Source organism: Camelus dromedarius, chromosome 13 (assembly GCF_036321535.1).
Source record: "Camelus dromedarius isolate mCamDro1 chromosome 13, mCamDro1.pat, whole genome shotgun sequence".
Classification (NCBI taxonomy): domain Eukaryota; kingdom Metazoa; phylum Chordata; class Mammalia; order Artiodactyla; family Camelidae; genus Camelus; species Camelus dromedarius.
This window is the reverse complement of record NC_087448.1, coordinates 29,884,368-29,910,576: the sequence shown is the minus strand read 5'-3', so window position 1 is coordinate 29,910,576 and position 26,209 is coordinate 29,884,368. Positions and strand designations below refer to the sequence as shown.

Genomic DNA, 26,209 nt, shown 5'->3' with positions numbered 1-26,209 from the left:
GGACCTAAATATTTACCGACGTTAGAACCCAGAAGAATTAGTAGACTTCTTTTTTTTCCCTAGAAAACACAATAAAGTTAAAGTAGAAGGTATTGAGATAAAAATTTTAATTTGATTAATGAATACCTCCATCATGCTTAATTTTCCTGAATATAGAATAGGCCTCCTACAAAATAGAGATATAAAAATGAGTGGAGAGGATGCAAAAGTGATTTCTCCACCACAGGGGAATCTGAATTACAAAACATCTAACATCACATCTTCATGCTCTATGAATAATAAATAGTCAAAGTATATGGGTTTCACTGGTCCAAAACAGACACATAGAGAACTTGTTATAATTTAATATATTCTTACAGACATTTAGCTGTTAGGGACTTCTGGTAGAATTATTATTATCTAAACAATATGCATCCTTTTCCTCCCTCCTGAAAATTATCTAAAATATTTACAGTAGTCCAAGACAATCAACCAGAGACAATATAAATTCAATACTCCATTATGGAGGTTTGCATTTAAAGCAAATAACAGTATCACAGTGATACGGTCCTCCCCCATATAATTTTTTTTTCCTCAATGCTTTTATTTTTCTCAGTGCAAAATCCTATGGCTCCAGAGTGTTTTGAGAGTTTAGTATGTGCTGCTTCAATTAACCACAGTCTAAGATTCACATGAGTTTGAGTTAATCAGAACTCACGGATCAGCAAATTTTCTCTGTAAAGAGCCAACTAGCAAATATTTTATTCAACTCTGCCTTTGTCTATGAAAGTAGCCATAAACATTATGTAAATTAAAGACCATGGCTAAGTTTCAAAAAAGAATTTATTTACAGACACTAAAATTTGAATTCCATATGACTTTCATATGTCATGAAAAATTCTTCTCCTTTCGATTTTTTTCCAACCACTCAAAAAATGTAAAATCATGCATAATCCACAGTCCACACAAAAACTGGCAGCGGGGTGGCTGCTACCCAAGTTCAGCTGCCTGCAGCCCCTGCTCTACGGCTTGTTCTGGTAGCTACATTTTCATCAACAGGTTTATAAGAAAACCACTGGAGTTCCTTTACTTCGTAGAAACAGACAACAAAAAATATTTCTTAAAATATGTGACTCTGAGAGTTATGTTTTTGTTTCTCTTCTGTCCTACAAATTCTTACCGCCATTCTCCTATAAGCTGAGGTTTGATTTTAAGTCTTGTCATTACTCTCAAAAAATGTAAATTGTACATTCCCACACATGGAAGATTCCCTGAAAAGCTGTTTTTTCTTGTTTTGTCATTCTTCCAATGGGGGTAAATCTTTGCTATTTAACATTTCACTTTTAATTGGCCTTCATATTTAGAATCTTTTCAGGCAGACAAACTTGCAGGCACGATTCTATTTACCCACATGGGCTCCTTACTATTTAATGTAACATAAGAGCCAACCACTTCCTTTGGGAAAACAAAAACTTCCCTCAACTTAAGTTTGATTAATATGTACCATGTGAGATTACTAAACACTGCTTCAAATGAATGAGGTGATGAGAATGTTGAATTCTCAGTAATAACTATTATCAAAAATGATCATAAATTGAATTCCACATCAATACTTTGATTAACAAATCATCTAGTCTGTTTCTGTTTTGTAAATTAGTTTCTTTGCCTTTTTTTCTCTTGGATTCCACATGTAACTGATATCATACAGTATTTGAGGGTGGGAAGAGATAAATTGGGAGTTTGATTCTCACAGATATTAACTAATATATATAAGATAGATAAACATGTTCATACTGTACAGCACAGGGAGCTATATTCAATATTTTGTAGTAACTTATGGTGAAAAAGAATACAAAAATGAATATATGTATGTTCATGTATGACTGAAGCATTATGCTGTACACCAGAAAATGACACAACGTTGTAAACTGACTATACTTCAATAAAACTATATTTATATACAAAACAAAAACAAAAACAAATCATCTAGTAACAAGAAGAACCCTCTAAAAGTCATTCAAAATTTTAAAAAGTTCTCTTTTCAGTTCCTCAACTGATGACAATGTAGCATTCACCAGCATTCTCTCAGGGAAGGAGTTTTTTAGTAGTTTATCTCCTATGATATTTTTTGTTATGTCCCTCTTTTAAGGATATTCATGATGTCAGGAACAAGTACACATCTTTGTTTATAGGGCCATTATTACATGGAAAATTCTTACTTGCATATTATCCAACTTTTGATATAAAAATAACAGGGTCTTCACAAATGTATAATTGCACGAATCTATCGTGACAGTATCATACAGAGTATTTTCACTGCCCTAGAAGCCCGCTGTTCTCCATCTAGCCACCTGCTGCTCCCACCCACTTGCAACCACTGATCTTTTTAGGATCTCCATAATTTTGTATTTTTCAGAGAGTCCTACTCTTGAAACCATATAGTGGGTAGCCTTTTCAAAGTAGCTTCTTTCACTTAGCAGTATGCATTTAAGTTTCCACCGTGCCTTTTCATGGCTTGATAGCTCATTTCTTTTTCGCTCTGAATAATATTCCATTGTATGGTGATGAGAATTCAGCTAAGCTACTCCGTGGTCCTGCTCCCTCAGCACCCATTTGGTTTGGCCAAGTGGCCTGCAGGGACCTTAAAGTGATACCGGCTCCTTCATACAGATGTATGAGCAGCTGCCACAGGGTCCCGGTCAAATGTAAGTCCCTGATAGGACTTCCCCAACAGCCCTTGTGATCGGCAGTCTGCTTAGATAAGACCACTGGGAGGCTTAACACCCTACTCTTCTGGTTTGAATCGACCAATCCAGCTCTAGCTTGGGAACACCAAAGTGCCCCGCCCATAAAATCCTAGTAAAGGCATTTGCCTCAGGCCCTGACTTGACATCCCTGTCTGGTCCCTTGAGTCATGCCAAGTACTTCCTCCAGGACCTGTGAATAATGTCTTCTCTATTTCATTTTTTCTTGTGGTCTGTTGTTGAACCACAGATGTTACTTAACAAATGTCATTTTTTTTTTGAAGTATAGTTGACTTATAATATTATATTCATTTCGAGCATACAACATAGTAATAAGATATTTTTATAGATTATTCTCCATACAAAGTTATTATAAAATATTGACTATATTTCCTATGCTATACATTACATTCTTGTAATTTATTTATTTTCTACCTAGTAGTTTGTACCTCTAATCCCCTTCACCTGTTTTGTCCCTCCCCCTTCCTCTCCCCTCTGCTAATCACTAGTTTGTTCTCTGTATCCATGAATCTGTTTCTCTTCTATGTGCTTATTTGTTTTATTTTTTGGATTCTACATTTAAGTGAATATATAGTGTTTGCCTTTCTCTGTCTAACTTATTTCATTAAGTATAATACCCTCCAGGACCATCCGTGTTGAGCAAATGGTAAAAAACAAAGTCATAATACATGGATGTACACAATTTTTATATCCATTCACCTGCTGAAGAGCATCTTGGTTAATTTTAAGCTTTGGTAATTATGAAAATAGCTGTTATAAATTTGCGAATGTGCACATTTTTGTATAGAGATATTTTCAACTCTTTTGGGTAAAAGTCATATGACTGTATGGTTAAGAATGTATTTAGTTTTGTTAGAAATCACCAAACTGTCTTCTAAAATGGGCATACCATTTTGCATTCCACCAGCAATGAATGAGAATTGTAACAAGGCTTTTCATGTTAAACATGCTCCAGAGACTCCCCCAAATTCATGTATATTAAATTCAGAAAAACAAGTTAATAATTATGTCAGATACGGATAATGCAGTGTAAGGTATCTTTTACTTAGTTCAAAAATTAACAATCTATTCTGACAATGCATTAAAAGTCTTTTGATTTAAGTACACATTATGAAATAATATGAATGAAAATATATATATACATACACATATTTAAAGTTATACACATCTCCCCACATACATACAGAGAGAATGAGAGAATTGTGTAAATGCACTTGTATGTGATGCTTGTCTAACAATGTTATCTTCCACTTAATGTGCATTTTTGAATTTAAAAAGTTTCAATTTTATTATTTCATTTACTTTTTATATCCACACTATATTGCCCTTTTTTTAGATGTAGAAATAATCAGAAAGATTGAGTTACATACCCAAGATGACACAGCTAGTTAAGTGGCAGGATCATAATTTAACCCTTCTAGTCTTCTGAAAACGAGTCAGATACCATTTTCCAAACTAAAGCCTTAAAACACCATGCATACAGACCCATGCACACAAACACAACCAGGCATATAAGCACACACACAATTTGAAATACATCATTTAATAACCTATGCTCATCTCTTCCCTAGTACAAACAGAAAATTTAAAGTTAGCCTAGCCTGTCTAAATATCGTACCCCTGGTTCTAATTACTACAAGTGACTTTTCTCATAATCTATTTTCTGTCACTTAGCTCTTTGGAATTAGAATTACTTGTGGAATAAGAAAAGAGGATTGAGTGACAGTGGCTTAAGATGATTTTGGCTTAATCCAAGTCAATCATGTAATTAAACAATTACCTTAATAACAGATGTCTCAACTCTGGATGGGGGACTCTGAACTTGTGCTGCTGCCGCCATATTTGCAATGGTGCTGAGATGGTTCATCTGGCTCATTGCCATGGTGACAGATGCTGGAGGTAGGCTGACAGGAATTAGAGGGTGCGGCATCATCATAAAAGGAAGTTCCAGTCCTATAAAAGATACACATATATCATCATTTCTCTATTCAAATAAAATGATGAAACATGGTATATATCACTAATTAAAATGGTTAAGAACGTAAATCATTGACAATTGAAGCATTTAAAAATGTTGTAATCGACAGTCAAAGGAAAAATACTTGTCCTCTTTGTATGCAACCATACCCACTTACCACTCAGGGAAATTAGGGTTAAAGCTAACCAGTTTGGTGTCATGTTTTATCACTTACCACTCTTCACGTGTTTCACACAAAAGGTCAGTTCTTTGCTATACTTTTCTTGTTTAATATGCTAGAGTTTTCTTTATCATGATTAGTTACCGAAATGTAGTCTATCTCTCTAATGTGTCCTATATTTTACAATCCGATCATTCAATTTTTTCTTTGCAACTATCATTTTTAGTGCTAAAAAATGCCATCATACCATTTGGCAGAAGGTGGTTCTGCCGAAGATGATGGAGAGGGTGACTAACTGGAAGGCTACGTGCTCCAGGCTTGCGGGGATGGGTACCAGAAGCCTGAGATCCCTGGGGTAAGGAACAGTGTTTCCTCATCCCAAGAACCATCACAGCTGCCTGTGGGGAATGAATATAAATTATTTGGATACCATATTATTCCAAATCTTCTAATAACTAATTTGAAATGAGGTTTTAAAAAGCATATCACATTTGGAGATTGGCTAAATGATTTCTTGGGAAATAAACTCAAGTAAGTAATTTTCCCTAAACCATATTTTCTTTTTGTTTTTCTGTTTCTTAAATATGTTCTCAATTTGGGGGGGGGATAACATTTCTACAACAGGTAGACTATTTGTGGAGTCTAATCCTGCTTGATTAATCAACTTAATATAAAATGGCTTACATTATATACCTGGAGAATTAATTACTTCTTGGAACTGAAGCAGCCTGATAGTTACAGAATGGAAAGTTATCCTTATATAAATGGTATCCTAGTCACCATTCAGAGTTAAAGTCACCATTCAGAGCTAACTTAATTCCACAGCAGATTCTGAAAATGGAATCATTAAACACCCAACTTGATTAGATGTATTACAGAGAACCCAAAGATCACTGCAATATGTTAAATATGTGTGCATTGATAAATACATCTACTGTTTTCAACTACAGAGAAACTTCAGTTTGTGACTGTGGCAATCCCAGTGTCAAAGTCAGAACAGTACCTTTGGGGGGTGTGCATTTCAATATTGGCGGCCATGTCTTTGATTTAAATAGATCTTGAAATACTTTAATAGGATACTCCTTGGAAGGTTTTAATACATTATTTCTATTTAGGCATGTTCTCAGATTAAATTAGCATTAATTTATTGCTTAACTAAATTTCTTGAATATACAAACTATCCACTTGAAAGAAAATTTCTGTAATATCCTTGTCAGTTTATGAGTTTTCATTTCTTAAAAAAAGCAAAAGAAACCCTATTTTTATATAATATGCTTAGAAACAGTGAAGTTGGTAAAACTCCAAATTAAATGCTTTAGCTCTATTAAAAGCCTCATTGTAAAACCTCTACGACATAGTTTTTAATGAAGAATACTTAGTTACTGCCATGATTTTTTTCCATTTACTTCATGAAGACAGTTAAGGTTCAATATAAATTCAAACTCATTAGCTCAATACTGTCTGGATCTTAGAGTAAATTGTTCAGAAGTGGGTAATGAAAACTCAATTCAAATTCTTTAGCAATCAAACAAAGCAATTTTATTAAACAATGAAAAGAATCAATTAAAATGGATATCTTTATTATTTTACAAGAAACCATGACAGCTTTTGGCTAAAAAAAAAAAAAAAAAAAAAAAAAAAAGTTTATGGCTTCACAGAGAAATGGCTCATATAACAGAAATTTCTCCAATGTGCTCCAACACTGTGATATAAAAGTTCACTTTTGTATTGACAAATTTATACACCTTAATTCTCTACTTATTACTTTTTTGACACTTTATACCAAGGTCCTAGTCAAACATGCAAAAGTTTTAAACATATAAATGTTTGAACATATGATGTCAGGAAAATATTCAGTGATATAACATTTTAAACATCTTCATTTTATATTGCCTTTATCAAAGTATGTGCAAAGTTTTTCATTATAAATTTACTTTTTATGTTATCAGCTAAAACAATAGTTAAGGCATAGTTCCTGACTATTTGGATATAGAAATAACACTTTGGAATAAATGATGTTTGAATATGGGAACTGTATCGGAAATTTACAAATAATAAATCATTTCCTCTTTATGTTCTATTTCATTTAAAATAGCCAAGTAATGTAAGGATTACATATTCATAGTAGATTGCATTTTTGAGGTTAATAAACTACTAATGGAGTAGAGAAAAATATTCACATTCATTATTTGGGATTCAGTTTGAGTTCTTTTTATACTTATTATCTACTTTTGTTTCTCTATTCAATTGAACTAATTTCTTCTTTCATTTATAACTTGATTGCCAGTTAATAAATGGGAAAAAGCCATTTTCTGAATATATTTTAATTTCACTTTCAAATCAGTAGAGAAGCACTTACAATTATATTTTTCACATTATCAATGTGTAAAATATTAAGTTAAAAATCTGATTAAATCATACTCATAACAGATTATAGACAAAATATTACCTATTTCTACGTCTCTTTTGGATCTCAGGATATCAGCCCTTTGTGTAAAGGTAAATAGCAATCATCTACATATGAATTTTCCAAAGAAAGTTTATGACACTAGACTGGATTTTCCCACTACACAAAATGCTCCTAGCCATCTCCGCCAATCATCATTTGTTAAATACTCATGATGTTAGCTCATTTGGGTAATAAATAGAGCAAACAATTAAGAAACGAAGTCTGATGAAAAATATACAATATATAACCAAGTCAGCTGTAAGTGATTTTTGCATAATTTATAACATCCTTCTCCTCTATTAGCATGAACAAATAAGAATTGAAAATAGGCCACTTCAGAACAAGACATGCTCTTAGTTATTACGTATACAATTTCAAGTGCTCTGGTTTAAGCCAATATATTTAGTGATATAAGCCAGGATATATGTATGAGGCTACACACAAACAGGCATATACCTCTACACCTTGAAGATTAACTTTTACTTTTATGACTGCAGGAGACAGCAGAAGATTCCATATATAACATTTGGTAAGGGGAGTTAGACAGGAACAGAAAAGAACTAATTCTTTTCTCTTCTTCCATTCTTGTAGAATCCCACCATTTCTTTGATGTTACAGTGGAGTAGAAAGGCCAACTTGATCTAGCCTTAGCATCTTCAAAGAATATATATATATATATATATATATAGAAGGTGGAGGCATGTAGGCAAAAACTCAGAAATTTGATAAATATATAAAGTGGTTTTGACCCAAGGAAAATGGTCATGAGCTCATGGAAAGACTCAGTACATCCAGCTGTTTGATTATTTAAACTCTAAACTCATATTTTGATGTGTTGAGGGGAGAGATTAAAGGGAGAGAGGATCTCCCATACCTAGTTCTCAACACAGTCAAGATGCATTGGAACAATCTCAGGCTAGACACCTGCTCACACAGTGGAAGTGAATCTGGATTGTGACAGACAGCAGAACACACAGGCAGCTGTTATGCGATGAAATTAAGTCACGAAACCATAAGCATCATGAAGGCCAGCTCCTAATGCATGATTTTGGTGGGTTGAGAATTGACATAGTCTTGCAGCTGCCCAGGTACATGAATGCAAGAGGAAAAACTGAAATTAACCCTTGATTACCAATTTTGTCTCTAGCTAAAAGCTATTAATTACACATTTATATAATCTGAAACAATGTATTTACCCTGCCTAATTATACTGATATTAAGACTATATCTGTTATTACGTATGCGAATATATGGCACTTATATACAAAAAAGTAACTGTGTGCGTTTAGTTTTCCTTTCCTGTTCAAGATGTGTATTCTCCAGGGACAAGCAAGGTGATTTTAAGGCTGAGTGTCACCGAAATTCAAATTCCTAAGGGATAGGTATGGGAGATTCCCTGCTTACACCCTCCCAACCCCAACATTAAGACACAGTTATACATTCTGAAAAAGTAAATAGCTTGATGCACTCTCTCAGTCCTTTTCTGAGATCAGAATATTGTTTCGTATCCATACCATTTTATATTTTTATGGTATTTTATGATACTATTTTATGATGGATCAGGTTTGAAACAGAGAAACGTTCTTCAGGGATGAACCCTTAAATTTTGAAGCCATCTCTCCTCTAAGGGTAACCAGATTATCAAAGAGTCAGAACTGATGAGTTACAAATATGAACTGGTTTAATTTTCCCCCTAATGACTACCTTCAGATATGCTTTGTCAAGGCTCCCTTTTCTGCCCCTTAACAACCTTGGGTAGATTTTGAGCACAAACAAATCCATTCTAGTTAACACTGCTCTCTGCATCCTCATCCGCATCAGCCCTCCCCAGCCCTAGAGCCTAGGTAGCTGGAAGACAGAGGGGTTGGTCAGCTTCTCATCCATCCACCTTCTCTCTTCTCCTGGGTAGGAGGATAAAGGTCTCCTGGCCCAACTGGTTCTTGCTCAAGTCCTCCCGCATCGTCACCTCTATGGCTACGCCTATTGGCCACTGACATCTTCCACCTGTCAGGTGCCTAAATGCTATGTATCCCCTGCTACGCAATGTCTGATCATGGAAAGGGGGTCTTCCAGGGGAACCTCCTAACTGCACAAGTCCCTGACAGTGGAAATCTCCTGTAACTTACTGCTCTTCTCCAATCTCTGAACTGCCCTGGTCTCGCGGTACTAAGGCCCTTCTCCAGGTGTGGGTCCTTTTGTTCTGATGATGTCCAAGCCCTCTATCTCTGTCTTGCCACCTCTCCTCAATTCCTTATCCCCCTGCCCAAACCTGTACAGAAGACAAAGCAGGAGTGCACACCACAGCAGACATCCAGCCATGAAACGAGGTGGAAACATCTGTGATCCTTGAGAAATGCTCTTGAAACTCCCTTCCCTTCACTTGGTGGTGAGGAAGGACTCTCAAAAAGGAATCACTAAGCCACGGTTCCCTCCATTAAGTGCTGTCTTTTCACTACAATGTTTTCTTCAAATCCCCTCTCCCTGGGGTGGTCATGCCCTCTTCTAAATGGAGGAGGAGGGTGTCTGTGGAATCTGGTATGAGAGTTAAGATAGCAAGGCTGGTTCATAAGTACTAACTGGTTTTTACTTTTTTTTAATGAAGAGTATTTGGTCCCCTTTGTTCTTGTGTGGAACCACAAGAAAATTTCTATGTAGTATCTTGTTACATAGCATGTTCAATAGAACCAACCACAAATATGACTATAATATAAATGGAATGTTAGTAATTGGTTCTTGTAAAAAAACTCAAAGGGAAAGAAATATGAATGCTCATATGTGCAGTATATTCTATATATGTATTTACATGTAATATAATGTATACGTGTAGTCAAACTGTAATAATTCTACATAATAAAACTGAAAAAAGAAAAAATAAATACATACATACTTTCATTTAGTCTAAAAAATACTGCTGCTCAAGATTTGAGATATCTCACAAATCAACAAAAACTTTACCAATTGAGACAGAGGTTCAAGGAAAAAAGACTGCCATGAATTAAAAAAATAAAGAATGATTAAATGTGGAGATAATCATTAATAAAGAAGATCACTTCATTTGGGAGCAGGTAGGCTATAGCTCAGTGGCAGAGTGCGTGGTTAGCACGCACAAGGTCCTAGGCTCAATCCCCAGTGTTTCCATTGAAAATAATAATAATAAATGAATAAATAAATAAATGAACCTAATTACGTCCTCCCTCAAAAACAATAAACAAATAAATTTTTTAAAAAAAGAAGACTTTCATTTTTTGGAACACAATTTTTAGGTAGGAAAGGAAATGAGAGATGTTTTAGGTTAGGATATTATTACTGGTTCTCTTTTTAAAAAATACTTTGGGTATGTATATCAGTGGCACTAATTAAAAATCCTAGCCCAAATAGTTATATTTATTAGTGAATACTAAATATATCTAATAAGTAATAAGTTCCAAAAGAGAAGGCCACCGTATATTTTATAAATTTTGGATAGAATGCATGTGAAATAATTAAAATGATCTGTAAAACAGAAATGCCTCTTAAAATACTATCTATTTAAACAGTAAAAGCATATTTAAATATTATCTTTTATACCTAGTTAACATGTAACTATTGTTCAGATTTTCCCACAAGCTGACCCTGATAAAGGAGGCAAATCTCAAAGGGACTAACGGTCACACCACAGCTTAGTGAGTGACACTGATAGACTGTGACGGGAACCTGACATTGTCAAGATTCGTTTACAATGAAAATGATGGTAAGAGTGGGCATGCGCTCCAGACCACTGGAGACCACTGACAAGGATGTCAACACCATCGTAACAACGGAATCAAGACTACTGAGTAACAGCAAATACTAGTCTCAGATGCTACAGATGTTCAGCTGTTACTTCAGATGTTGGTGAGAACATACATACTACTGTCTTTTAAAGGATAAATTTCACCCTAATAAAAAATGAGATATAAAATGTCAGCAGTAATACTGGTATTTTGCCCAAATAGGAGAAACAGTCTTCTCATGAATTACTGCAATGTAATCTTTTAAATCTTTTTATGGATAACGATCTTAAGCTCAATGATCTACTTTAGCAAATATAAACACTGAAATCTTCTGGTGTTTTGGTTCAACTTTATGAAATTGCTGTATTTTAAAATGAGGAAGAAGCAATCTGTAAAGGGTACAATTAATTGGGGCACAATTTAAAGTACAGTGGTGTAGCAAAGAAAATAGCACAAACATCAACTAATTGTATTGCAGAATAATGCCCACTCAGGAGGCCCTTTCCGGAGTCTAAAATTTATATTTGCACACATACCGTGTTTGATTTGGAAGCACTATTTTTCTCTTAGAGAGAAAGAATAATATTCTCTTGAATTCTAACTATCCTGCTACCAATAAATGAGTCATTTAGAAAAACATACTCCTTTTCCAGAAATAATTACATTGTCTTTAGCTATCTACCAATAACTAAACCTAACTCTGGGTATGACATACTTGTTAATTAGAAATTTAAAACTCTTCCCATGCAAGGAAGCTTCTATTTTACCTGTGATGTTTTCTTTTGAATGTAGAGCTATTTCGATACATTGTATTTTCTATGTAATGGTGGTAATACAATATTGGTGTCCTTGGTAATATAATACTGGTGCTGTTATTGTCCTTGGACTCATCAGAATTACAATATGAGCTAAATTTCACCAAATTGAGATCCTTCTATCACCTTCCATACTCCACAATGTTGTTGAAAGTAGTGTTTAAGTTAACCCACAGATCAAAGTGGCACACTTTGGATATCAGACTGGATATCAGAACTGTTTATTTTTCAGTTTTGCTTGAATATTATTTATCCTGGCTAATGATTATTGAACTAGCAAGAACATGAAACAAATTGTAAAATCAGAGCGTAAGCTCAATTCATTAACATCAGATGGAATACATAAATGGACCCTTAAAGAACAGGCAGACATTATTTAAAAACAATTATGCTGAGAATTTTTGAGGAAACATGGAAAGCTGAAACAGCATTAGGAAACTTAAAACAGACAATAGTTTTCATTTTAAGTAACTTTGATTTTGAACTCATGAAAGTTATTAAAATGAATTGTTAGATAAATAATAGAATAGTTTATGTATTTTCCCTTACTTCATACAAAATTCCAGAAGGTTTTGATGCAACTTAAAACAAAAGGAGGGCTATTACTATAAAGAGAAAAGGTTAAATACTTAATGTGGAGAAGACAGAGATAATTATATCAGAAGACACTTTGCTTTTGGATGCTGTTGCTTGCTTTGGACTCATTTGCACCATGTTCTAAGTGTTGACCAGGTAAACAGATCCTCCAAACAAGACAAAAAAAAACTTAACAAATGCAGACTCTGACTGGTAAATAGTTCCATAGGACTCAGTATATGTAAATAAATAGTAGCCAGATTAATTGTACTGACTAAATACTTGAGTGTCCTGTTGATATGGATGTTTGCAAGTAAGAGCCAAATGTTTCTACTAAGTGGAAATTATGACATTGCAACAGATTGGTTAAATTCCAAAGCTAAAGTATAATACTACTATGGACACTGTAGAAATAACAATCCTAGAAACATATTTAAGCTTTCCAATCTAAAACATATAAGTAACATTTTTCAAAATAAAGCAGTTTGGTAAAATGTAGTCATGTTAGTTTAACTGAATCTTTTAACCTTTCTCATTGTCAAAGTCAGTGAGTTTCTACCTTTTCCCATTTTAACTCATCAAATTATTTTTCCATTAGGCAAACAAATGAACTAGAAATCCTTCTCTCTAAATATATTGTAATGTCCCTATAGATTTACAATTACATCAAATAAAATTTCAAGTTAACATACTTTCTATACTGTTAGTAGAATACTCAATGCCATGGTATATAATATTAACAACTTTGTGTTCATGTGTAAGTGTTGCTTATGGTCAGTTGAAATTAGTTTTAACTTCCAGTGTTTTACATAACACTTCAACTTTAAATTACTTACGTTCAAACTGAAAAAATCTCACTTGAGCCAAAATTGCTGTTGAATTTTCCAAAAAGCATAAAATTCTTATAGGTAACATAGCAGACTCATGGGAGTTATCTTGATATTTCTGATTTGTATGGGTCTAAGTGTTAAATTATCTTCTCCTCAAACCTGCTTAGCCTCAAAGAATGACATCACCAGCTAGCAGTATAAGCCAAAACTCCAGGAATCATTTTTCTCCCCTCCTTTTTCACTGTTCCCCCAGTGTTCACTTCCTTTTCCTGTCCTGTTGATTTAATCTATGTAATTTATCTCTACTCTGTCTCTCTATGTGCTGCTGTAATCAGATTTAAGGACCACCATTTCTTTTAAGTACAAATCTTACATTGTCACCTCTTGCTTAAGGACTTCAATTGTTTCCCATTGTTATTAAGGAAAAGACTCAACATTTCTTATCTTAATGTAAGCACCATACGATCAGGCCTATGTCTCTTTTGTTCATCATTGTATCCTCAGTTTTTAACAAAATAGGATGAACTCTCAGTCAGGCCTTGAGTTGAGAGTTGCAAATCCAGATCAATTCTTACATCTACACATAGTAAACTTCAATGTGGCATTCAAAAATGATAGGCCATAGCCTGGTCTTGAGTAGCTAATAATGGGAAAAAGAGATACACAGATACAGCATATATGCACCTAATTTTATCTTTTGACTGGAAAAAATGATAAAGAAGATGAAGAATACAAAATATGTTTGCTATTTTGGAAATTAACTTCATAGAATTTGGTAATCATTTGGCTACAAATGGAGATGAAGAGAGTAAAATGTGAAAGATAACTTCAGTATCTAGTTAACAACTGGGTATATTGTGATATTGTAACAGAAAAGAAAAAAAAAAAACTGACTCCATATTGAATCTATTCCTTTAGCTCTAACCTTTCTGTTCTGTTGCCTGTGCTCAGTCATGCTGACTCTGCACCTTTTATCAAAGAATGTTGCCTATAGCCGAAATATACATGATAGCCCATTCTCAAGGCTCTGACCGTTAAAGGTCCATTAATATTAAGATAAAAAGCTGCAGAGTAGAAGATAACATTTGTCTTGTTGGCAGTTTATAGGAACATTGTGACCTGACCTACATGATTAGCTAGAAGAACAAAGGATTCCAGCACTAAGATGTTTCTAACAACCATAACACTCCCATCTCTTTCAGTATAAAAGCCTGAATTTTAACTCAGGTAAGATGGTTCTTTGGGACACTAGTCCACCATTTTCTATGTCTGCTGGCTTTCTGATTAAAGTCACTATTCCTTGTCCCAGTAACTCATCTCTCAATTTGTTCGACAGTCAGGGAAGAGTACCTGTTGGGACTCAGTAACAATATTATTAATGATGAAATAATGATGATGGTGGTGGTGATGACACCTAATACGTATTGTCTACTTTCAGTGTGTCAGGTGTTATGTTAAGCTTTTGTATGTACTATTTCAATGAACTTTAGAATGCCTGAGATAGATGAACATTAATTTAATTAAGGTAGATTTACTTTGCCCCAGGATTTAGGTCTTGGAATTCTGAACTCACAATACAAGCTTTTAATCACCTTTATGAGGAAGAGCAGTTTAATGATGAATAAAAATCTATTCAATTGGGAACTTGTTGAATGTGAGATATTTCAGAAACAGTCAAATGACATTGACAACAAGCATTAGAAATATGACACTGAAGTCTGGAAGGACAGCAGATGTGCAGTGAGGAAGATCTGGATGTCTTTAACTTGTAGGCCGGAGATTAAGCCCATGATGCTTGAAGAGAGTATACAAGTATAAAGGTTTTTCTACTAAAAGTGTATTTCTACTGTAAGCCACAGAATAAGTCCCAAACAAGCCAGGCTGGATGATTAAAAAGACAGTAATAATCCTAAGAAACTGAGCAGGAATAAGCAAAAATTGGTATATGACTCCTACAATAAATTCTCAGCACAAAATGGTATGAATGCATTTTTATGATATTCAAGTATCTCCACTGACTTGTAAGTTATAATATTCTTTTAAATAAAATAATCAACATGGATGCCTGACAGGTCTTGGGCCTTCAATTAATACTGAATGAATAAATGTAGAACATGATGATTGATTTAAATATTAAAGAATCCTAACTACGATTTAGGTAGATAGCCTAAACAGAGGCCAAAAAAACCAGACACAACTAAGTATAGTTTGAAAAGGTGCCATTAGTCCAATTTGTAGAATGACAAATAATTATATTCCAGTAATTACAAGGTCCCCCCTTAAGAACATTATGGAGAGAGGCAGCTTAAAATCAAGGCACTACCTGTCACAAAGAACTCAGCACATTTGAAGGACCACTGAAATAATATTATATTATAGTGGTGGATTACGTGCAGATGGCAGGCTGTTGAAAGCTACTGTTTATATGAAACCAAATCATTCTTTCTATAGCTTCTATTATATATAGTGAAGACATACTATTTAAAGCACTTTTCATCAGTTTTTCATGGGTAGACATGGCAGGAGGTTTTCAAGGTCAAAATGACCACTAAAATTTCAGTTGCTGGCAACAGGAAAAACAAAAACTTAGAAAGATTAGCAGTAAAATGGGCAATTTTATTTCAAAATTTAATTCCAATTCAGGAATTAAATATAAGGACCCCCTTTTACCCTTAGAATAAAAGGATACAGGATGTGTTTTTAGACTGGCATGACTATATGCATTAGAATAAGAAAAACAGTTAGAAACTGTGTTTTGAAATGAGGATTGAATTTCTGACAGTATCAAAACTCTTAGGTCAACATAAAGTAAAATTTAAACATCTTTATTTTTTTTTATTTTAAAAACTATCTAGTTTAATGCGACCAATGAAAAATATGAGAGAATGCAGCCAACCTAATGAACTACTGATTCAGTTGTCAGAATTAAGTGTTAAACACAAGTTTTATGTTAATTTTAAAAGCCACACCCACACAGAGTGGTATTTGGATAAATAAGTCATATTCATTATTTTTCTTTTCTTCCATAATTTTTCCTGGCATCAATATTCAAAAGACACATGTCTTGTTCAAAGATAAATGATGAGTTATGAAATTGCCGTCTTTTCTAAAATGCTCAAATAGAGAAACAGCACTTTTTAAAAATCTTGAACTTATAAAAGTAATGTCTATCCAAATTATCTTTATCTGTAATAAAGCCATTGTATTTTAAATATTTTCAGTGTAAGAAGAACTCTACCTATTAAAAATAATTATCTTCAGGAGACTCCTTAATTGTTGATCAATAAGTATCTAATTGTAAAAAATACTCTCTGTAATAAAAAAAAATTATAATCTGTTACGTTCCTTGTGATCACAAAAATCTGTCAATTTCAGTATCTCCTCCAATGATAAAATTCTGCACCTCTTCTACTTCTGTCTGTTCCATCATGTACATTCTTTCACATCATTCACAGGGAATGTTAGGGCCACAGTCCACGGTCCCAGATGCTCTCCTTTAAATGTTCCTGGCCTAACGTGTGGGCAAATACACCTTGCTAAATGTTGCTCTTAATGGAAATACTTTATATAAAAATAGTTAAGACGTCAGTTAGAAGGCTAAACATAATTTTTCCAAACAAATTAAATACTGAAGAACTTCCTTTAGTTTAAACGGTCTGTACAGAAACTGTTTTTCCTTTTTGGTAAATTTTGAAATTTTGTTCTAAGGGTTTCCTATAAAGAGCTGCTTTTCCCAGAGAAACCTCTGTAGTATGTTTTGCACCTTATTGTATATTTGAAACATTTTCACAAAATTCTAATTATGTTGGGACACACCAATGAACAAAAATACAAAAATGATTTGTTTTTTTAATGGCATGAGTGTGTAAATACTATGGCGGAAATTTTGGTATATTTGTACATTGTTATCTATTCTAAATCTAATAATTTTTTTAAAGTATTAAGAATTTAAGAATAGAAGGTTTAATTTTCAAATGTGTCAAATATCCACTAAATGTGAAAATATTAATTTTTGAAAAATCACTCCATTATGTGCATTTACTGAGGTTAATATTAACATATGTTTAAATTCTGGCTTTGAAAAAGTTTTCCTATTCTGTTTATCTGAAAGTCAAGTTAATACTACATATTGAAAACCTCAGGAAAAAAAGAGGAAGGGGGAGGATATAGCTCAGTGGTAGAATGAGTGTTTAGCATGCAGGAGGTCCTGGGTTCAGTCCCCAGCACCTCCATTTAAAAATAAATCAATAAAAGGAAGGGGAAGGAACCAGCAGGCATATCAAATAGAAAAAAATAGAAATAGAAAACAAATTATTTTTAAAATATCAACATATATTCACCTAAAGAGAACCAAATCCCAAGAATATTATGGTATAAAAGCCAAGGAATAATATATATATTTAAAATTCACTACACAACATACAATTTATTTTTCTGTATATACTTGAATCATAGAATGTTTTAATACAAAATAGACACAAAAGTCATTCATTCATTCTTTCTTTCTTTTAACATACATCAAACACCTATAATATGCTAGGAATTGCTGTAAGCAATGGGAATATAGCAGTGAAGAAAGCAGATCAAAATCTATATCTTCGTGGAGTTTATATTCTCTTTGGGAGGTAGGTAGAGAAATTAATGAACAAATAACTAAATAAGTGATGTGGCTTATTAAATAAAATTCCTGTCATAGAAGGATGAAAGAGAATTTTTGCATCTACATGACGTATGTGTGTCACGTAAGCATGAGTGTTAGGAGGGTGCATTGGGAAGACTTTGCTGACATGACAGCAACAAGCACAATCCTCCCATCTTACAGCAGAGGAAACTGAGGCTCAGGATGATTAAATGAAACGCCTGAGGACACATAAGTCTTTAGGTAAAGAGCCGGACTCAGAACACACTTATTTGCCTGGCCCCTGGTCCTAAGTCTTTCCCACTGTACAATGGAGCACATCTAGTTGAGAGAACCACCCAGTCTGTGCAACGAAGCAAAGGCAAACATGAGTGGTGGGTCTGGATGACAGGTGGGCAGCTCAACTGATTGGAGGAGAAAAGTACGGATGAAGAAAGCATCAGCGATCAGAAAGAACTAGGTAGGGTGGGGAGATGAGAGTGAAAGTCCCCAGATGTCGGGATGATGAGTTTGGTCATCATCTTGGGCAGAAGAGAGATGTGATTAAGGTGATGTATCAGAGAGTCAGGAGGAGGAAAAGGAACTCGTCATTGGGAATAATCATCCCAAGTTCTGTCCTCCACCACATCGACATTGCTATGACCAGGGCAAGCATCCTGACTCTCATAATTCATGCCACTGGAAAATTGATAGAGTAGGGGAAAAAAATCTTGTGTTCTCTGACATTAGAGTTTTCACTGATGATGTCCGAAGAACAAATTGGTTTCCAGAGGCAGACATGACAAAACAATTACGTGGAGTGAGGACACACTGCACCCTCTTCCCCATTTCTCAATCCTGTGACTTGTAAACTAATTCCTTTCATATACTCACTTTAGATTTCATTTTTCCTAATAAAAGGAAAACTATGTGTATCCTGTTTGAAAGTCTTCACTTGAAGAGGTATAATATACTTTTTCTTAACAGAAGGTGATAGCTTACCAGTGAACACAGGTCATGGAGAGTTTGTCTTAGAAAAGCAAGAAGGTGCTCAGTAAATTCAGAGCTGATGGACTCTTTTTAGACCCTCCCTGAGTGATACAACTGGAGAAGGTAAAAAGGAAATACTCCCTCCAAATTCACAATTCTAGAGTAAAGTTTCTGAAATACAGCAAGTTTGACTTTAATATTTTATTGAAAAATTAAGTCTGGGAATGTGTTTTAATATTGTTACTTCTATTCTGTACAGAGTAGATATTACTATTCTGTCGCATCTCAAATAACTGTTATCATACAGAATATTATACACATCAGCAGAGAGCAAAACAGCATTTACTCTCCTGACATTGAAAAATATGCACCAGTAGAAAAAAAAAATCTCCGCCTTAGCCATTATTCTTGCTATTTTTTAACTTTTCTTCACTATTCACAATTTCTATATTCACTAGAATTTCTCAATACTGACTTCAAAATAACAATATGTATCTTGTAGGTAATAATTTCTAAATGATGATGTAAAAATTTTGATTTCCAAAACTATATAAAATGTCCTATTAGAATTACACATACAAATATACACATGAAAAAGTACTTATTTCCTTTAGCCTGATAATAGCAGAGAGCATGATAAGCCTTTATTTTGCCTGTGGAGGGTTTTAATTTTCATATCAAAAGTATAAAATTATCATATTATTTTAAGCTGCTAACATGTAAAATAAAAAACAATATGAAGTTATTTATTTGTATGAAACGTCTCTATAAAGCATATTGTTTACTTTAATGATTTCTTTTCTTCCCCCTAAATTTTCAAGTTAAATTCTATTTTTATCTAGATGCTTTAAAACCTGGAAAACGTGCTAAAATAAATTTTCAAGCAGCTTACTATGCATAGACTGCTTTTAAAAATTCAAAACAGCCCCCATAGCAAATGTCATTTCTTTCACGGTTACAAAATGCAAACTCCAAGTGTTTTATCCTAATGAATAAATGAGTTTGTCCTTTATGTGTAAAATATAGTTTGTGTTTGTTGCACAAGTTTTTAATAATAGATGAATTTTAGGTTTGCTCCAATGTATTCAATAAAGTGTGATTAATTTGGTTTTTCAAAAATGCAAACTAGACATTACTATATTACTTTGCAAAATGCACAGCTTGCAACATTATTGTCTCAGTGGGATCTTAAATTGAATTGTAAAATGTGTCTTATTTCCAGTTTGATTTATGTAAGAGGTAGCAGTGGATAATGTCCCTTTTGAAGTTTCACTGCTTTGTGTGAACAAACAATAAAAACCTAAAATTCATAACAGAGTTTATTAGAACCCCAAGCAAACTTTCGAGTTATATCACATTTGACTGAAATGAAAACTTAGTATGGCCTCGGAATACCACATTTTCAATGAAATAACTTTTTGAAGTTTTCCTATGACGATGGATTAGACAATACATTTGTGACATTTTCTGTGATTTTTATTATGATATTTCAAGTAATTACTAAATCATGTTTTTCTCTAAAAATGCTTCCCTGTGCCCTGAGAATTAATCTATGATACCATTTAGCTTGGCTTTTTGAAGTAAATATCACCAGATAAAAGCCAGCTGGATCTGAATAATAGGATACTTGAATGAATGTATTAGTGTTTGAAAAAGAGAGTACAAATCTTCTAGAAAGATTAATTTCCATAAAAAAGATACTCCCAGATCTACAAAAGAATAAATTCAAAAACATAATAAACTCTCAGAAAGAAAGGTAGATTACAGTAAGAGCTGCCGCACCTTGTTACTGCAGCTGTTGTGAGGCAATGATGCCGTTTCAATTACATTTGGTTGGTCCTAGGGCTCTTCAAAGCTTTGTGTGAAAAGCCTGAATAGGGGATACGTGTGACACTGTAAGTAATAACTTCAGCGATTAATTTTGATGCAACACCACTTTCATTCTGATCTTACTCTCAATATTTACAGTTTGAGTGAAGCTACAAAGGTTCTAATGGGAATATTTGAATCACGTAAGGACACTGTTTTTTTTCCTCCTTCAATTATTAAAGATGTGGATATGAATTTTTCTTTGTCATGAAAAGAATGCAGCTTTATCAAGCAACCTACTTGCTGACATCATCATGTAAAAAGACCTGAGATGGCCAATGCACTTTATTTTCAATATCCTGTTTCAAACATGTTATCTAAAAAAGGCCACGGATTCTGCTCACACAACTTCTCTACTTTAGTTTGTGCAGTTACTAATAAAAACAAAGTTTGACCATGCACAAATTCCTCTGGTAGGTAAAATGTACCTTTCCATCTTGAATGACTCATGCAATTACTATCTTTAAGACAAAGCTAGAAGCCAAGGTGAAAATGAAGTAACTTTTAATTTTCATTAACTCCTAAACAAATGTAAATCTGTTTAAAGAACTGATGTGAAAATGACATATTAATATTAGATCATTTCAAATGCAGTGGAAATGACAGTAGAAAGAGAAATAGACAATATGACGGAAAAGTAAGTATATTTCTCTCCTAAAGTAATTTCATTAAAAAATACAAAATGATGAATAAAAAAAGGAAATTACTATATAATCATAACAGCAAGAAAAGAAAAATCAACTAGAGGATATTGGTAAATTATTTTGTCAATTACGTTTTGAAACAATTAATCTGAATGTGTGGAGTAAAAGAAACTGCTAATTTCCCTTACTCCTTTCCTTGCCTTTATTTTTTTTACATACAGTACACTGTCAAAATCAACCCCAAAGTGAAATGTATCCTAGTAATTGCATATGTTCATTTAAACTGCACACATTGTTTAAGTGTCGTTAGATGTTTACATAGGAGGTCGATCATAATGAAGACATAAAAAACAATTGCCATTATTAGAAAAATATAAAAATACCACTGTACTATGAAATGTGATAGCATTTACTAGAAAAAAAATTTAAAAAGAAAGGTTGCCTTCCTTGCAGTCATATTAACTACTAAATGGTTATGACAATTTTTAGCAGTAGCTCAAGAATTTCTGTATCATACTTCTTCAAGAAAGCTGTTTTAGTTAAAACATAAAAATGGTAGTTACAAGGTTTCTGCAAACATAACTGCCATTCCATTAAGGAAATGGTGCAGCAAACAGTAAATAGTGGCCTCAAGGGAAATGTAAGTATTGATTTTATTACTGTGTTGGTTGGTTTGTATTTTCAATTGTCAACTCTAATTTTGGACTATGCTTTAAGTATCCTAAAACTGCTTAAGGAAAGGACAAATATTAATTGGAAAATATTGATAAGTATTATTTTATAGCTTTAAATTTCATATGAGAGTATTTCTTTGCAGCTTTTCATAGCCTGTCTTTTAATAATAAGGAATTTTTATTTTGTTCCCCATAGCAAATGAACAACCAACTTGTTTTCATTAAGTCAAATTATATACTCATTTTGTACACTATAAATCAATAGTTGGCTCTAGGAATAAAGTTAATCACTATGAAAAGTGTAAACATGGCTACACACTTCCTTAAATTTGTTCGTAAATTTAGCTTTGAATTCATTGATAGTGAAGTTTTGATTCACCTAAAAGATAGAAAATAATTATGAAACTAATTAGAAGTCTAGAAATTTTCAACAGATTGAAATAAACATCAATCCATAGCCTCATTAAATGTAAAATGATCAAATACTGAAAAGAACAAAATTTGCCAACTTAACATAATTAATATGGTTTATATTGTCATCATCATTTTCTCTTTACATTTCAGTAAATGACATTCACACATTTATGTTAAAGGTATAATTAAGAGCACAGATCATTTTCTTAAACCATGCCAGAGAGCAACTAGGTTTAATATGTAAATTTTCAACTATACCTACAGGGCTGTAAATATAGTCAGTGTTAAACTTCTACAATTAACTAAAAGAAGTGTTTATGCTACACATAAATTTTAAAAATGTCCTCTGTGGAAATCTAAAGAGGTGCAAATTAATATTAAAAAAAAAACATTATAGCTCCTCTTCAGATTAAAAAACATAAAGTATTCTGAGGCTCACAAGCCACATAGAATGCTTTAAACTTTGCATATTAAAAATAGAAAGACAACCTATTATAAACACATGCAAAACCGTGAATATCATGAAATGCCAAATTCCTATATCATTAATCAACAAAGAGAGTCAAAGGAAAACAGTTCTCTCAATTTGATCATAAAAGTCATACATTGTATTTTAAAATATTTAGAGAGGAGAAGTGGCTTAATGAAGTAAAACCTTGCTTTGACTAGAAAGAAAGGAACTATTTCTGTATACTACATGTTCAGGATGTTTTTATTGGACTAAATTTCTCAGTTCCAAATAAAGTGTGATGGATAAAGATACAAACTGGCCTCATTGGTGGGATAAGAGTCTTAAATCTTGGCTCGGCCATTTACTATCTAGTTGGGAATGGAAGTCATGAGGTCTATTTCTTCATAATCACTTTCGAATTCACTCTAGACTAGAAAGTCTTACACAGACCAACACAGACTGTTCTCCTAAATGTGGATTAAATGCATAAGGTGCGTAAAAAAATTAAGCAAAGATATCTGACAGGATTGAAGTTTTACCTACAAGAAAAGGGAAAGGGAAAGTTGAAGATTAATAATAATCACTTAAAAATTAACAGAGATTTTGAAAAGGACTTTTTGTTCATCTTTACGGTCAACCTTCCTGAGACCAGGATTTAACATTTTACTTGAAACCACTCCATTCTTTTCTCACCCCCACCGACTACAAGAAGTTTTGAAGAAAATTCTGGAGTAGAATTTACTGTAAATAGATCAAGGCTTTTTTGTATAGATTCTGCAAGTCCAGGGTCTTGTTTATAACATATAGCTCTCTATATAAGTAATCCTCAAACACTTTGGTTTATCATATTAGAACAGAAAATAGAGAATTTAAAAAATAGACTTATTTATTAATTAAAAATAACTACAAATTCATTGCATAGCAGCACAAATAACATCTTTTTCTGATCAATAAATATATTTTCCCACAAATAGATGCTTTCGCAAAATTCTCTACTGTCTGGCTAAAGAGGAGTCAGCTGGAATTTCGTATCACTTCTGCATTCAGTCTGTTGTGACGTCACAAATCACGTAGCCTCTAAAAAACTCAAGTGTATACTCGTGAGAGAATGAGAGCTTTTAAAAAGGAAATAAGGTCTTAGTATTATTATAAAAACAGTTTTGACCTCCTGAACTCCCTGAGCCCTTGGGAACCCTCCTCCCCATGGGTCCTGAGACCACACTTCAAGAACTGTGGCTCTGTCTGATAACATTTTAGGACTTTTTGGAACATCCGGGTTATGTATTAATTTAGTAACTCAAATACTATCCTAAAATTGCTTCAGACAATAAGAACAAGATTAGAAAAGTCACTCTAAAGTTTCTTACAGAAAACTCATTACTTTCAAGCCAACAATTGAACTTTCTAAAAAGGTAGTAACAAGAAAGAGTACTTTTTTCTCTAGACTTAATGTTACCTCGCAAGGAATTACCAGTTATTGGTCATTCTGAGTGGCAGACAAAGCATAGAATTTGGTAAAAGTCAGAGGTGACTTAAAATATGTATCTTTGCAGCCTTAGTCATAAAGATTCACTGTGTACCTCGAACACTTCATCTGGAAAGTGGGGATAACAGCTATTCAAGAGCAAGCAGAGAACTGAGTGAGCTGATACACATGAAGCATAAAGCACATGGAACTAGGTTATCGATAAGAACAGCACTTTTGAAGCAGAAAAGTCAAGGTTAAGATCACAGGTACTGAAGTCAGACAGAAATGAAATAGGAATGAGATGCCAAAGAAGCTGTGTGAGCCTCAGTCTCTCATGTGTAATGTAACAACCACCAAGATAAGTATCAAATTATCACACAGATTAGATAATGAGTGTATACGAAACAGCTGTCATATAACCAATGTGAGGAAGAGGATGAGAAGGAAAAAGAAGTACCTGGAAGAAAAATGAAAAAAAATTTACCATGTCAATGGAATCTATAAAATTATAGAAATTATGGCCATTCTTAAGAAATATTAGACTTGAGGGGAGCAGATTTCAAAACAAATAGAAATATAGTTAATATTCTATGAGCATTAAAAGAAAAAAGTATACAATTTAAAACTAGTAATTTCTAAAAATCCAAGTAGAACTTAAGCCCCTCAGTTTTAACAAGGAAAAATGCAATGGTCCTCCAAAAGGTTCCTTAAGTTCCTTAAAGATAAAGGCTCCATCTTTAGTCTCTGCATTGCCCAGGCTTACCCAGTACATGGTCCAGAAGAGGCATTTGGTGAACTGGCATTCCAGATAAAGGCAATGCATTACAATTAACATTGATGCGATGCTTTGGTGTTCAGAAAACATCAGTAGAACTTAATAGCAAATGAATTTGCTAGGAAGCTGCCTTAGAGTTCAGATTTTTGGGAATGAGAAATACACAACAGTAATACACAAGAGTACATCACCACAGGATGGTAGGAAACAGGAGTATGGGGTTTAAGTGTAACGTCTGACTGACTAAAGCCAGGAATTAATCTGAGACAGTACAAAAGACTTTGAGGGGGCTGTTTTTATTTTTATCGTTTCTACATTCGCAGTTAACAAAGAAGGGAGGAGTACTTTTATTGAAAATGTATAAATGTTCAAACCAATGTTTTGTGACTGCTTGTCTCACAATTCAGAGATGTTAATATACTCTGAACCCAGTTTTCAGATTGTCTGGGTTCAACAGAACTCATCAGATCACTTACATTCTAAAGTGTTACGATTACCTGAAAGCTTTTACAAACTATGGATCTAAAAGATCTGTTATATAAAAGATTGAAACAGAAGCAACCCATCTCCAGATGACTTGGCTAATACATGTCATGTTGTAATTGGCAAATGAAAGCCACACATTCCAGGTAATCAATAATACTCCCAGTGGCATTTTTATTTCTATCAAAATTTCATTTCTAGTTTCCCAGATGCATTCAAAGCAAGCATAGAAAATTTAATTTTTAGACTGCAAAATGTCAAATGAAGTTATCCATTTTAAAATTCAAGAATGTGCTGTTGAGTGGGAATACATAGAAGAAAAAGAAAAGAGCAAGATTATGTACACTTTCAGTCACAAATATTCACAATCCTTAACTTACGAGATTTTGAAGGTCAATAATCATTGTTTCCCATGGTGAAGTAAGTAAAATATCTTAAATTTCTGTTACTAACTATGGAGAGGAATCAATTTGGGTTCACATGGAATTTGATTTATGCATATGCTTTTTGAAAACTTAA

At 33.5% G+C, this 26,209-nt stretch overlaps 1 protein-coding gene across 1 annotated transcript in view; it reads right to left on the bottom strand.

The window, feature by feature from the left end:
• Positions 1–26,209, bottom strand: part of DACH1 (dachshund family transcription factor 1) — a 396,950-nt gene that overhangs the window by 119,187 nt on the left and 251,554 nt on the right. The window contains exon 4 of the mRNA XM_010978779.3: positions 4,525–4,697. Within this exon, the coding sequence (XP_010977081.3) occupies positions 4,525–4,697 (173 nt within the window). The remainder of the gene's footprint in view (positions 1–4,524; positions 4,698–26,209) is intronic.